This window comes from Athene noctua, chromosome 22 (genome assembly GCF_965140245.1).
Source record: "Athene noctua chromosome 22, bAthNoc1.hap1.1, whole genome shotgun sequence".
Lineage (NCBI taxonomy): Eukaryota > Metazoa > Chordata > Aves > Strigiformes > Strigidae > Athene > Athene noctua.
In genome coordinates this window covers 1,479,832-1,492,559 of record NC_134058.1, presented here as the reverse complement: position 1 = coordinate 1,492,559, position 12,728 = coordinate 1,479,832, and the positions used below count along the sequence as shown (strand labels likewise).

General features: G+C 51.6%; 1 protein-coding gene across 1 annotated transcript in view; it reads left to right on the top strand.

The window, feature by feature from the left end:
- The first annotated feature begins 1,671 nt into the window (after window positions 1-1,671).
- Window positions 1,672-12,728, top strand: part of PRDM16 (PR/SET domain 16) — a 341,589-nt gene continuing 330,532 nt past the window's right edge. Inside the window, exon 1 of the mRNA XM_074924608.1 lies at window positions 1,672-1,805. Coding sequence (XP_074780709.1) covers window positions 1,769-1,805 — 37 coding nt within the window. The 5' untranslated portion in view covers window positions 1,672-1,768. The remainder of the gene's footprint in view (window positions 1,806-12,728) is intronic.

Below are 12,728 nucleotides of genomic sequence, written 5' to 3'. Positions count from 1 at the left end.
CTGCTCCGCCACCCTTCCCCTCACCGCTGGCTCCTAGGGTAGCATCTGAAAGGGCCCTGCTCCCATTTGCAATTAAAGAGTTTATTGAGGAGGGGAAAACCGGTAATTAGCAAGAATATTCCCCCCCTCCCCAGTTCCACCTGCAGGGCAAAAGTGCAGCTGGCAGAATGGCTTCCAGCAGAGACCTGACGCACCCACAGAAGTTTTGCTTTGTTTTTTTTTGGTGGTGGTTTTTTTCTTTTTTTTAATTTTTTTTTTTTTTTTTTTTTTTTTTTTTTTTTTTTTTTGCCGCAGTGCCCTTCAGCGAGAGGGCTCCCGGCTCTGCCTCTCGCTGAGCCCCGGCCCGGGTGCGCAGAGCGGAGCGCTCTCCCCTAACCCGATTATTTTATTGAATGTTTATGAAGGCGCGCGCTTTCTCTCCCTCTCTCTCTCCATATTAATCTCATTAAATCCTACCTTTCAACCTTCTTCCGTGACCATCTGACCTGGCCACTTGAATTAAAATAGTGCTTTCTCCGCAGTCAAAGACAGCACATCAATCATCGGGCTATTTACACTTCGCTCCTTTCTTCAAAGCGGCTCTGCCCGGGCTCTCTCTACCTTCGCTCCCGGGGGGGGCCGGGCAGGTCCCGCGGGGCTCGCCGGCATCGCTCCGGGGGGGTGGTTTGGTTTGTTTTTTTTTTTTTTTTTTCTTTCCTCTCCCCTTTTTTTCGGCTGTCCGCGCGTCTCCCGGCTTCCCCCGTCCCTCGGGAGCGCTCCCGCGGGCGCTGCCTTCCACCTGAAACGCAGAAGAAAGCGGCTCCCGCCGCGTCCCCCCACACACACACACCTTCCCCGCCCCGTCCCCTCCGCTCCCGCGGGAGTTCCGCGCTGCCCGGTGCGGAGTTGAGTGGCCCCGGGACCCGCCGTTCCTCCGCGCCGCGTCCCGAGCAGCAGCGGGGGCCGCTCCGCGCCCCGCGCAAGGCGTCCCGCCGATCCCCCCCCCTCCAAATCCCCGGGAAGGGAATCGAGTTCTGGGTTAAAACGGGCGCAAACGCGGACAACTCAGCCGGGGGAGAAAGAGAAAAATCTTTCCAGCGCCGGTGCGGAGCGGAGAAACGCGAGAAATGACGGCAGAGCACAAAGCGCAAATTCTGTAATTTTTAAAAGTTATGCGACCCCCCTGAGCCGGGGTGGGGGGGGCAAGGAAGGGAAAAGGGGAAAAAGGAGGAAAATAAAGACAGACACTGGTTGAAAAGTTACTGTAAATAAATATTTTTCAGATTAAAAATAAAAGCATGTCTAAAATATGTACAATTGCGAGATGACATCCGTTAACAAACTCTCTCTACAGCATCGCTATTTAGTAGTAGTAATAATAATAATATTAATAATAATAATATAACGATAATCACCTCTTTATAGGATGGCACCTTGATCCTTAAATATTGTCCAGTGTGTAAGGTCAGTGTGCGGAGGGTTAGGAGCGGAGAGGGCTGATTTTTCTTAAAGGGGCAGATCAGGGGAAGGCTTGTGATGGTGCTGGGAGAGAGGAGGGGGGAGAGATAAGTGGTCTGAAGAAGAGGATAGGACAAAAAAAAAAAAAAAAAAAACCACCCTGATGATGATGAATACATTGGAAAGTTTTTTTGGCCCTGGTGAGGGTGTCAGATTGAATGCTCTGTGCGCATGTGCGAAGGTGTCCAAACTGACAATGCTTGGGAGATGAAGATAGTGTGTAGCTGCTTCTGGGCTCAAGGAGGAGGAGAGGAATCCACAAGCCGACACGATGAGATCCAAGGCGAGGGCGAGAAAACTGCCCAAAAGTAGGTCCTTTCTCTCCCTTCTTCCGCGTCCCACCGCCCCGGCGGCCGGGCAGGCGGGCGCGGAGCCGGGCCGGGGGCTGCGCGGGGCTCCAGCCCCTCTCCCTCCCCGCGGCGGCGGCCAGCCGCGCCGCCCGCCCCGTGTGCGCGGAGAGCGGCCGTCCCGCGCTCCTCCGCGCCGCTCCGCGCCTCTCCGCGCCCGGGCGCGCTATAGCGGGGCGCCGCGGGCGAGCGGCGAGCGGCGCGGGGCCGGGGGCGAAAAGCGAAAGTTAGCTGGAAGTTGACGAAAGGGGATAGCAACTTTTTTTTTTTTTTTTTTTTTTTTTTTTATTGAGTCGTTCCAAGTCTTGTGAAATAATATTCCTGGCTTTTGAAATAGTGGGCGCTAGAGGTCTGCGTTTGGCATCTGCCTGCGAGAGCCGGAGAGACTTAGCGCTGGAGAAAAAGAGGGGGGGGGAGAGAGACAGGCAGAGGCAGACGGGGGGGAAAAAAGAAACCCTTCTAGTCTCGGGAACAATTATCGAGGAGAGGGAAGGAAGAGAATTTGTAGCAAAAATGGATCCGCTCTCAGTGAGGGGCTTTGGATTCGCAGGTCCAGAGGGAAGATCCTGAACGCAGCTCGGGTGTCCCAGCTGGGGGTTAAGAAGGTCTGGGGGAGGGGAGCGTGGGGGAGTGTCTTTAATTTTTAATTTTTTAAAATTTACTCGGGGGTGGAATTGCAGCTCGTAAGTCTCGCGCAGCTTTTTTCCTCCGTCTTCCACCGGACCCTTTTCCCTTCTTCCTTTCGAATCGCTTTTAGACTGGATTTTCCGAGGAGAGCGCGGCTTTTGTAAGGGGAGAGCGGGGCGCTTTTTTTTTTTTTTTTTTTTTTCCCTCTCGCCCCCCCCCGCGCCCGCGGAGTCCTGCTGTAAAGCCCTCGGTCTCTCTCCCCGCCGATTAAGCGTTAGGCTCGGTGCAGCGGAGGACGCCGGTGCCCGGGCAGCCCGGCTGTACTTCTCCGCTTGCTCTGATCCTCATTATTCTTTAGTTTCTGTTTCGCTCTGGCTCCGTGCGAAATATCTGGAGGCTGCAGAAGTTCCAGCGCAGTTTGCGCCCTGCCACAAACTCCGACTTGTAGCGCTCGGAGGAAGATTCGGCGAGTAGCGGCTCCTGGCTCGGTTAAACCGCGTGGGTTTGCCCAGGGAGCCTCCTCGGGCGGATTTTGGGGCGCTGGGGCGGTGCGGGACTCCCCGGCAGCCCCCCGCACTCCGCTCGCCCTCCCGCGGGTGGCTGCGGAGCGGGGGGAGCCCCCCTCGAAGGGATGGGGGGGGGGGGGGGGGGAGGACGGGGGGACGGGCAGCCGGTGCCCCCGGCAGGCTCGGCTTTGGGTTAAATACCGGGCGTAGTTTCAAGCCCCGGCTGGCGCAGGGGCAGCGGGAGCGTAAGCAGCGCGCTCGCACGTGGGCTCGGAGGTTGGTTTTGTAATTCAGGTTCGTTATTCCGGAGCCTTTTCAACTCCTCAAGGGCAGCGGGCGTTCCGCGCCGCGGGGGCTGCCCCGGCTCCCCGCTACAAGCCCGGGGCGGGGGGGACACACACACGGCTCCCGCACACCCTGCCCGGCAGAGCCCCGCGGCCCCCCAGCCCGCCGTCCTCCCCCAAACCCGCTTTGTTACCGCGTTTACCGGCGGTCGGGGAGAGTCCCGCCGGTACCCGCGCACCCGCTCCGCGCTTTTATTTTCCAAACGACACCCCCACGCAGGCAACCCCGCGGCCCAGCAATTCAGCGATTTACCTTTCCGCGGACACGTTTTTCAAGGGGCTCCGCTGAGAGCCCGCAGCCCCCCCCGGCCAGGGAGCCCTCCCCGCCGCCCGGAGCGGGGGATGCTGAGCGGGGAGCGGGGCCAGCGCTGCCGCCCAGCGCTCCACGCCACGCGGGAAGTTGTCTTTCGATTCATCCCGGGATTATTTTTTTTTTTTTTTTTCCCCTTCCCCAATAAACACACGCTTTAAACGCCCCCGTTCAAATAATAACTTTTTTTTTTTTTTTTAAAAAAGTCATCACTTATGGTTTTAGGTTGTTAAGGAGAAGAGTCATTTTCAGAGTTCTCTTGGCTGCGAAAGCGAGGTTTGAATAGGGTGGAATATTTCTCTTTTTCAAAAGAAAATCTTTAAAAATTTTCTTTATTTCCTTCTTTATTTTCTTTTGATTTTTCTTTTTGATTTTGCTTCTTTCCTTTTTCTTTTCTCTTTAATTCTCCTTTCCCTTTTCTAATTTTCTTTTTTTAATTTTCTTTTTTAATTTTCTTTTTAATTTCCTTTTTAAAATTTCCCATCTCTCCCCCCACCTTTTTTTTTTTTTTTCTTTCTCCTTTTCTTCCTTTCCCCTTCCTCCTCTTTGTTTTTACCCCTGCAAAACACGCCGGGTTTTTGCAGACGAGTGCCCGCTGCGGGGTTCGGCCGCGTTTGAGCGCGGGTGCGAGCGGCGTCGGCTGCCCCGGCCTCTCCCCGGGAGCTCTCCTGGCCTGGCAGCGGTAAGTAAGCTCCCGCAGCCGAAGGACTGCGAGTTTTTCAGTGCCCGGAGAGATCCTAAGTGCTAGGGAGAGGAGACTTCTGTGCCTGGAAGCCGCTACTTGCCTTCAGCAGAGGAGCTGCAGTTCGGAAAGCTCCGGCCGCTGAGCGAGCGCTGCCACCAAGCGAAGTGTCTGCTTGGAAGGCTGAGCTCTGATTAAAATCAGGTGTTTAATACAATACAAGGCCCAACGGTTTATGGGGTTTCAGCTGAGGATTTTTTAGGGATCACAGTTCAAAACAGTAGTCCAAAGCTAAGGTTTCAATATCCAGGGAGTATTTATTTGCAAAACAGATTAAACACGGACACGAGTGTGTGGATCTCGCTCTGTTTCCATCGGCGGGGGCAGCCAGAGCTTCAGTCACCGCACCAAATCCCGGCCGGCCCTGCCCCAGCACCCCTCCGCCTGCTCCAGCCTCCGCAAACCCGGGCTTGGGTTTAGTAACGCCCGCCTATCCAGCCCGCCGTAAAGCGGGACCCCCCCGGCCGCGGAGCCGGGATATTCAAAACCCAAGATGCTGCAGAATTTCATGTCACCGGAGGATGTTTGGAGCAGCCGTGAGGCTCCCCTGGGACCCCGGCTCTGTTACCTGCCTTGGGGAGGGGGTGAAGGGGCGAGGGGTGGGGGTCAGGGCGATTTTAACCCGGCTCGCCAGGAGAAAGGCAGGTACGGGGCTGGGGGGGGGGGGTGCGGCGGGGCTGAACCCCAGGCAGGAATTATTTTTCGCTCGCTTTAGCGCTCGCCTCGGGGGGGGTGTGGTGTGCGGGGGGGTGGGAGCCTTTCGGGTGCAGCGGTTGTAAATCCAAAAGGTGAGGCTGGGGCAGGGGAGCGCAGCTCGGGCCCCGTATTTCGGGGGAGCCCCCCCCCCCCCCCCCCCCCAAGGGGTTTCTGCGGGGGTAGGCAGGTAGGAGAAGGCCAGGCCTCGGCTTGAGGAGAAGGGGGGCCTCGGCTTTTGGCGAGGAAAAAAAATAAAAAAATCTCGGTGACAAGGGAGAAGCTTCCACAGCAGCTGCCGCCCCGTGAGAAGGTTCGGAGGCGGCAAATAAACGAGTCGGGCGCTGCACGTTTCGAAGGGAATTCGTTTCCTTTCGGCACCCCCGACTGAGGTTTGCAGAGCACAGACATCAGCCCAAAGCACACCCGGGCGGGCGGTCCTTGGCTCTTGGGCTCGGAGTCAACGTTCGTGCTGGAAAGCGGTGACCGGTATTTCCACAGTTCCCTTTGCTTTCCCTTGGTAGGAGCAGGACCAAGCCGAAGTTTGGAACCTGAGTTTCCAGGCAGAGCTGTTGCATCCTCCCGGGCAGCCGGCAGTGACAGGAGAACGGTGGCGGCCCCGGCCCCGACCGCCTGAGCCCGGTGCCGGTACCTGTCCCCCGGTTTAAGGCTTCGCCGTCGGAGCGGACGGGCTTCCCGCCTAACGCTGTTTTTTTTTTTTTTTTTTTTTTTTTTAAAAAAAAAAATAAGGCTGATGAGATGGTGGAGGGAAAAGGGAGCGGGAGAGAAGCGAACGCGGAGGCTGGAGCCCGAGTAGCGCTCCTCGCCGTGTTTGTGCTCGAACAGACGGTTCCAACACCGGGACACACGGAGAAGGAAAATTTACGGCGGTTTCGGGCGTTTAGGGGTTGTGTTTTGTTGATTTTTTTTTTTGTTGTTGATTTTTTGGGTTTTGTTTTGGTTTGTTTGGGGTTTTTTTTACATCTCCAAGCCGGCCGCCTCCCCTGCCCCGTCCCTACCCCGACCCCCGGGGCCCGAAGCGGGGTCCCGACCCCCGCGGTCTGACAGCCGCGGGCTTGCCAACGGGCGCGCAGACCCCGGGAAGCCTCCGCGGCTTTCCGCGGGAGGATGCCGGCGGTGCAAGGGGCTCCCGGTTGGCATCCCCCCCCCCCCAACCCCGCACCGGGCCGTTTCCTCGACGGCCGGGCTCCCTCCGCGCTCGCCAAACCGGCTACCGGGCGGCTAACAGATGGGGCTGCGCACCGCTGCGCGGGGGATGCGCGGAGCCCGGCCCGCGGCTGAGTGCGCGGAGCGCTGCGCGGGGCCGGCGCAGGTGCGGTGGCCGCTGGCGCTGGGTCCCGGCAGCCGCGGCTGCTTCGCCCTCCCCCGCCCTGCCCCGGATCTGTTCAATTAGGCAATTAGGGATGCTGGGCAGGGAAAGGGGGGGGCTGATCCGCTAATTAAGGTGATATGTAATTAGCGCTTCAACAAAAATTACCGAGGATTTAAGATCGGTTTAGTCTTTAAAAAAAAAAAAAAAAAATCCGAATTCTACAAATATAATTTATCAATTCACCCGCCCTCCCCGCTGGATTTATTTGAGGAAGCGCAGAGGGAACAAGTGCGGAGCGGTTCCCTCTCTCCCGTCCGGGGAAGAAACTTGGCAAACGGGAGGAAGGAGCCGGTGACTTGACGTGGGAGACTGTTTGCACTTGCCCGCAGACCAGCAGGTTTAAGGTGCCAAAGCTCTAAGGCTGAAGGAGACGCAGAAATCGGGCCTTGAATTTTGGCCTGTGACAAAGCCGGGGCCGGTGGGTGTCCGGGAGGTCGCGCCTGATGTTTGCCCACGTGCGTTTGCATCGCGGGGCCTTTGCCTCTCCGCACGTAGAAATAGTAAAGTTTATAAAGTGCGTTACACCGATTTCACCGAATTCCTGCCGTCCTATTAACGCACCGCGCCGAGGCAAAGCGTCTCCACGCAGACGCGTTTGCTGAGCTGACAAGTGGACGTGCAAAGGTCTTAGAACGCGCTGAAAGTCCCCGGTACTGCGTGACCACAAACCTGAGGGGCGGAAACTGTGTTTTAAAAACTTGGGGTGGCAAGAAAGCAAGCTGCCTTGTTTTTAGGCTTTGTATTGGAACTCGCGGCGCAAGTCCAAGTTCAGCAGTGGCAAATGAGGTCTTTAAGGAGCTAAGGGGGGAAAAAAAAATGAAACCCCGTTTATTTCTAGAGGTCGCTATTAAAAATACCTGGTGAGGACACTGAGGTCAGGAAGAGCAAAGAATTGCTCTTCTGTCCCCCCCGCAGACAGACACCGTCCAGCGTTTGTAATTCCTGGTGTCGTAAGGCTTCGCCCAGGGCAGGATTCTGACCCATCGAACGGGAGAAAGCCAAGCGTACCTGAAACGCCCCAAACCTCCACTCGCTTCTGGGCAGAGCGTGGTGCGGGAGCTAGGATTTCACAACACGGGAGCAGCGTAATTCATGGCTGTTGCTCATGTAATGATACCCCAGGCCCCCGGTCGGAGGTCAGCGTTGCGTGAGCGGGGCCCGAGGAGCCTCCGGCCTGCGCAGGGCTCACACCTGCCCCGCCGGCCGCGCCGTGGGGAGCTGAAATACCTGAAGTGAGTGACAAGGGCGTCTTCTGTCTGAGAGGGAGATGCCCTTCTGCGGCGTGGCTGGGCTCATTCGTGTTTGTAAAGCACCCTGAGATTCTCGGAAGGAAAGGCCCTGTTGAGTGGAAAGGATTATTATTGTTATTATGGCTGTGATTATTACGGCTTATATATTTTTATAAAAGCTCTGTACTGTTTAATACAGTGCTTCGAAGACAGAGGCCTGCAGAAGTTTGCAAACAGGAGTGGGGGAAGGCTCTGGAGCCCCCGTGGCGGTGGGAGCGCGGTGCTGGCGCTGCGGCGGGGGGGGGGACGACACGGCGGCGGCTCCCCCCCAGGATCTGTCCGCTCCCGGGGACAGGACCAGGAACAGAACCCACATTTTTCAGACTTGCTTTTGCCCTTTTTACTGGAAAATTTACATCCTCTCTGTTTATTATGTTTGGGGGTTTGTGTTTGGTGTTGATTATTTTTTTTTTTTTCCTTTCTTCTCCCTCCCGCCCCTCGCTGTAAACTGTGTGAAATTGTTTAGAGGAAGAAAAATCTACATTTCCAACTTAAGGCCTTTCTGTAGTGCAAGGCTGATGGCATTTCGGGCTGTGTGTGCTCTCTGTGGGCCAGGGCAAGCTCATGCTTTGTTTCCCCAACTCGATGGCTCTCCCACTATTACTGGATATGTTTATTTTTTTCCAGTTAGCGATTATTTACGCGATAAACTCGCGCAATTCTGAATGCTAACGGAAAGGATCAAAATCTTAGCTGAATAATGTCTTTCTGGTGCCTGTTTCCCAAAAGATATTTTTAATCCTGTAGGGGTAAGTAACCAGCGTGTCAATAAATACAGATACATCCAGCGTCCGTCTGCCGTTAGGAATGAAGACATCTGAAGGATATGTGCAAACACATTTGTTTCCACTCTCTGGATAACAGCCTGTTGATATATCAGTACTCCACAGCATTCCACACCAAAATTACTGCTGCGCTTTCTGATCTTAAATATGCCCCCCTCTTTTTTTTTTTTTTTTTTTCTGGAGGAATTTCAGGTCAGGGATGTCATAGTGGAAAAGATCTATGACCTTATTATTTCTTTTATTTTCTTAATGGATTTTCATGCATCACTGCTACCTACTCACGGGCTGTTTATTTTTATTTTTATTGCAGTAGGTTGTGCGTTATGTAGCGTCCAAATCTGTAACAGAGTGTCCCTGTCCTGAAGAGTTTTTTTCCTTCTCTTCATTCAGTGAATGATGTGACCCTCTTTGCTAATAAAAATGAAATATGACTTTCATCCCTGGAATAAGTGTACTTCTTCGTGCTTCTGAATGCTCATACCCTGAATAAGCAGCTTGCTTTTTTTTTTTTTTTTCTGGTTTTGGTGTTTTGGTTTGGGTTTGTTTTTTATTTTTTTTTTTCTTGTAATTGAGAAAAAATCTCCCTGTGATAAGAGTCACGATGTGTGCTTAACGTGGGTAGGTAGGGCCGGAATCTGAACAACTTTTTCATGGAGTAAAGTGCTTCTCTGTGCAGAGGCACCAATTCGCATTTGCTCTTTCAGCAACACTTGGTGTGCAGGACAGTGGGAGAAATGAAAGTTTCTGTTCAGAGGGTGGATGAGCTTTCATCGTGTGTCCCCCCCCCAAGATGTTCTCCACCCAAATTTATGGCAGAAAGTTAGTAAGGCATTTTTTTTGTACCACTGAACCCGCTTTTGTACTGCAAGCAAGGCCACCGGTCCTCTCGGGGAGACATTTTCCAGGTGAAAATGGACTGAGACAGCCAAATTATTTCCAGTAGGCCACAGAATAATGCTTCTATCACAGCAAATCTTGGTCTCTGTTGAGCCGGGGTGGAAAGACTTCATCTTCTCTTAACCATTCGCTTTTTGTAATACCATGGACAAAACTGGGGGAGGCTGGACCACGGCTCTCCAAAAAGAAGTGACTGCACAAGGATTTGGGGTGAAACGTCAGCCCAAAATAAACTGGGTGGTGATTTATTTTTGTCTCGGTAGTTTTACATCTTTCAGGTGTCTTGCTTTAAGGTAATGTTTTGATGGGGTAGGTTTTTGCTGGTCTGTTTTTTTTGGCTTACGAACCCTCTCACCAAAGCTACGAGACACAATGCCCCGGCGTCAGTTATTGGGATCAATTTAGCCATCATTACTAGATAACGCTGTCAGCCCATTTGAGATACGTATTTGTTTAATAGTTAATGTTCTGTACGAAATATAGAGGGTGGGGAGAAGTCAAACTGTAGTGAATGCTCTGCTTATTTTATATCCACTATAACTATTTTTGTCCATGAAAATTGGCTTAATTATATCAATGGAATGTTTCTTTTTCAATTCTGTATGCAATTAGTCCATCTTGCTGGCTGCAATTTATTTTAATAAAAAAATAAACCAGTGGCGTGTTCAGTTCCTCATCCCCTGGGGACAAATGCGATTGGTGTGTTTAATTTCATTAACTACAATGCGGCCTACTGGAAAAATGTATAAAATCAGCTTTATACAGCTTAAACACTGGCATTTGAAACAAATCATTACTGCATTAGCTGTCACACTGGTAATTCTAGAATCCAAGACAAAAATATTATAGCTGTTTTTATAACCCTCTGCAAATACACTGTTAAAATAATTTGTAATCATTTTTTAAACATGCCCCGATGTTTTCAGTTAAAATATCTTATCACCACCAAAGAAGGTTGGCTATTCGTTATTGCATGTATGTTTTATTGAGTGATTCATAGGTTGCTTCCCCTGTAGAAAATCCACGCCTGCCTGTCTGAAGCTCCCCAGTTTGGAGATGGGCTGTAGGCACTGAGTGACACACTGACTGCCCTGGGTAGTTTTTCAACCCGATTCCTTGGACTGGTTTGCAAGCCGAGCTTGCGGTAAGGCGAGGGGCAGCTTTTCCTAGCAGTGCAGACTAAGGACGTTATGAAACAGCATCGTTCCTAACGCTGCCTCCCCCCCCCCCCCCGCCGTCTTTTCTACCAGCTTTTCTTTACACGCTCCCCGGTGTGCAACATCTTAAAGTAGTTCTGAGCGTTTCTTTCGTCTCCCGAGGGTGGGAGGGAGAGAAGGGAGGGGGGGGGTGTCCCTCCTTCGCTACCGTCCTGAAAACAGATTTTCTGTCGTGGTTCTGCGAGGTTGTAGCAAGGGCCAAATGCAGCCAAATACAGCAAAGCAGAGCCCGGCGGGACTTTCACCCAAACGGGGTGGGGTGGGGGGGGCAGAACTTGGCACTTTGTCTAGTTCCCGACTGTGTTTCCTTCACTTCATTAGACAAGGTATTTTTCAGATACCACGATGGAGCCACAAAACTGTTCTTTGCTGGTTTGGTGAGTCGGGATGGCTCTGGCATGGAAGCGCACACAGTGCCGGGTTCAGGTGCACGTGTCGTCAGTGAATAACGTCCAGCAGAACACACGTGTGCAGTTCTCCTCTGTGAAAACTGAGGTTAAACTGATAAAATTCAGGATTTTTTTTTTTTTTTTTTTTTTAAATGAGAGGCCAGATCCTCAACTCATGTAAATCAGTATCAGCATCAATGAAACTAATTTTCACCAGCTGAGGACGTGACCCAAGAGATTTTGTGCGTATGTGCATAAAATATACAAATATTGGTGTATAGCTGCTTTAAGGGCGTTCATTTTTAGCATCTGCAGATCAATATCCAATGGAGAAATGTAGATTATTGTTGTGCTCTTTGGTTGTGTTTTTTGTTTTTTTTTTTTTTTTTGTTTGTTTGTTTTTTTTCCTTAAGTTATGGAATGATCAATTCTATAACCTCAGCATATTTTAGAGAGATTGCTATTTTCTGAAGTGGCATGGACTTCCTTTCCAAAGAAGTAATATACAGAAGATGGGCCATATTGGACATAAGCCATCTGTTCCCTGGCACGCACTCTGCTTTTATTTTTTTTTTCCCCTTCCACTGCTGTCATAAACAGTAGTTAATTTTCTTTTCCCTATCTTTAACTTTATAGCTGCGGTGTTTTGGTAGAAGTGATATCGAGTTATTGTTTTATTGGTAGTACAGCGAACGAAAAAAAAAAAAAATCAGCTTTATTTCCTACTTGATAGAAAATCACTTCAGGGGGACTAAAGAAATTAAATGCAGTTTCCCTGGTCAGGCTGAGGAAGCACCTGGGTCTGGAGGAAGGTGGAGGACCCGTGTAGCGAGGGTGGGAACGGGAGCACGGCTGTGTTTTGGTTCTGCCTTGCTCCAGAGAGCCCAGCCTGGCTCCTGGCTCCACGGGGTGTAAGGGGAAGCTGTAGGAGGAGGGAAGAAAGAGACTTTTCCCTCACTGCTACATAAACTTTCCTCGCAGAGCAGCTTCACCTGAGCTTTAGGCACAGGAGCGGGCTCGGGCCAGCTCCGCGCCGGGAGCCGGCCTCCAGCCCAAGGGCTATATTTAGCACGTGTATTTATTCTCTCAGCCCGGCATTATAGTGCTTTGAGTATAAGATTCGTTGGCTGTAAAGAAACATGGAAAGTTGGATGTGAGGTTTTGCTCAGAACATGGAAAAGTTGTAGAACTGTGCAGCAGTGGAACTGGGGGTGGGGTCCTGGGCTGCTCTTATTAAAACAAACCCAACAAACTCGGAGCATTTTGAAACGGTTTTACCTGATCAGAGCTTGGTCTGAGATGCAGAAAACGCACGAATTATGGTTTTTTGCTCAGCTGGTGAACGAACTTTACCAGCTTAAGCAAATAATTGACCCTCAGCTACTTCATCTGTAAAATGGGAGGGATCCGCATACCTGCCGTTGTGATTCCTGGATAAGCGTCGTGTTAACGATCTCCGTGTTTGTTCCAGCTCCCACTGAGGTCATTGGGACGTTTTTGCTGAATTTACTGGATCAGATTTTTTTTCTTTCTTTGGAAGTTTCAGATTTGGCTAACAATCTTTTATTCCATCTCAGATGCTTATAAAAAAATGCCTTTGTTTACATGTAGTCTGGCATTTTCTTTCTTTTCAGGATAGTATTTAAGTTTTTTTTTATTTCACTGAGAATGGACCTTTTGGGCTCAATCATG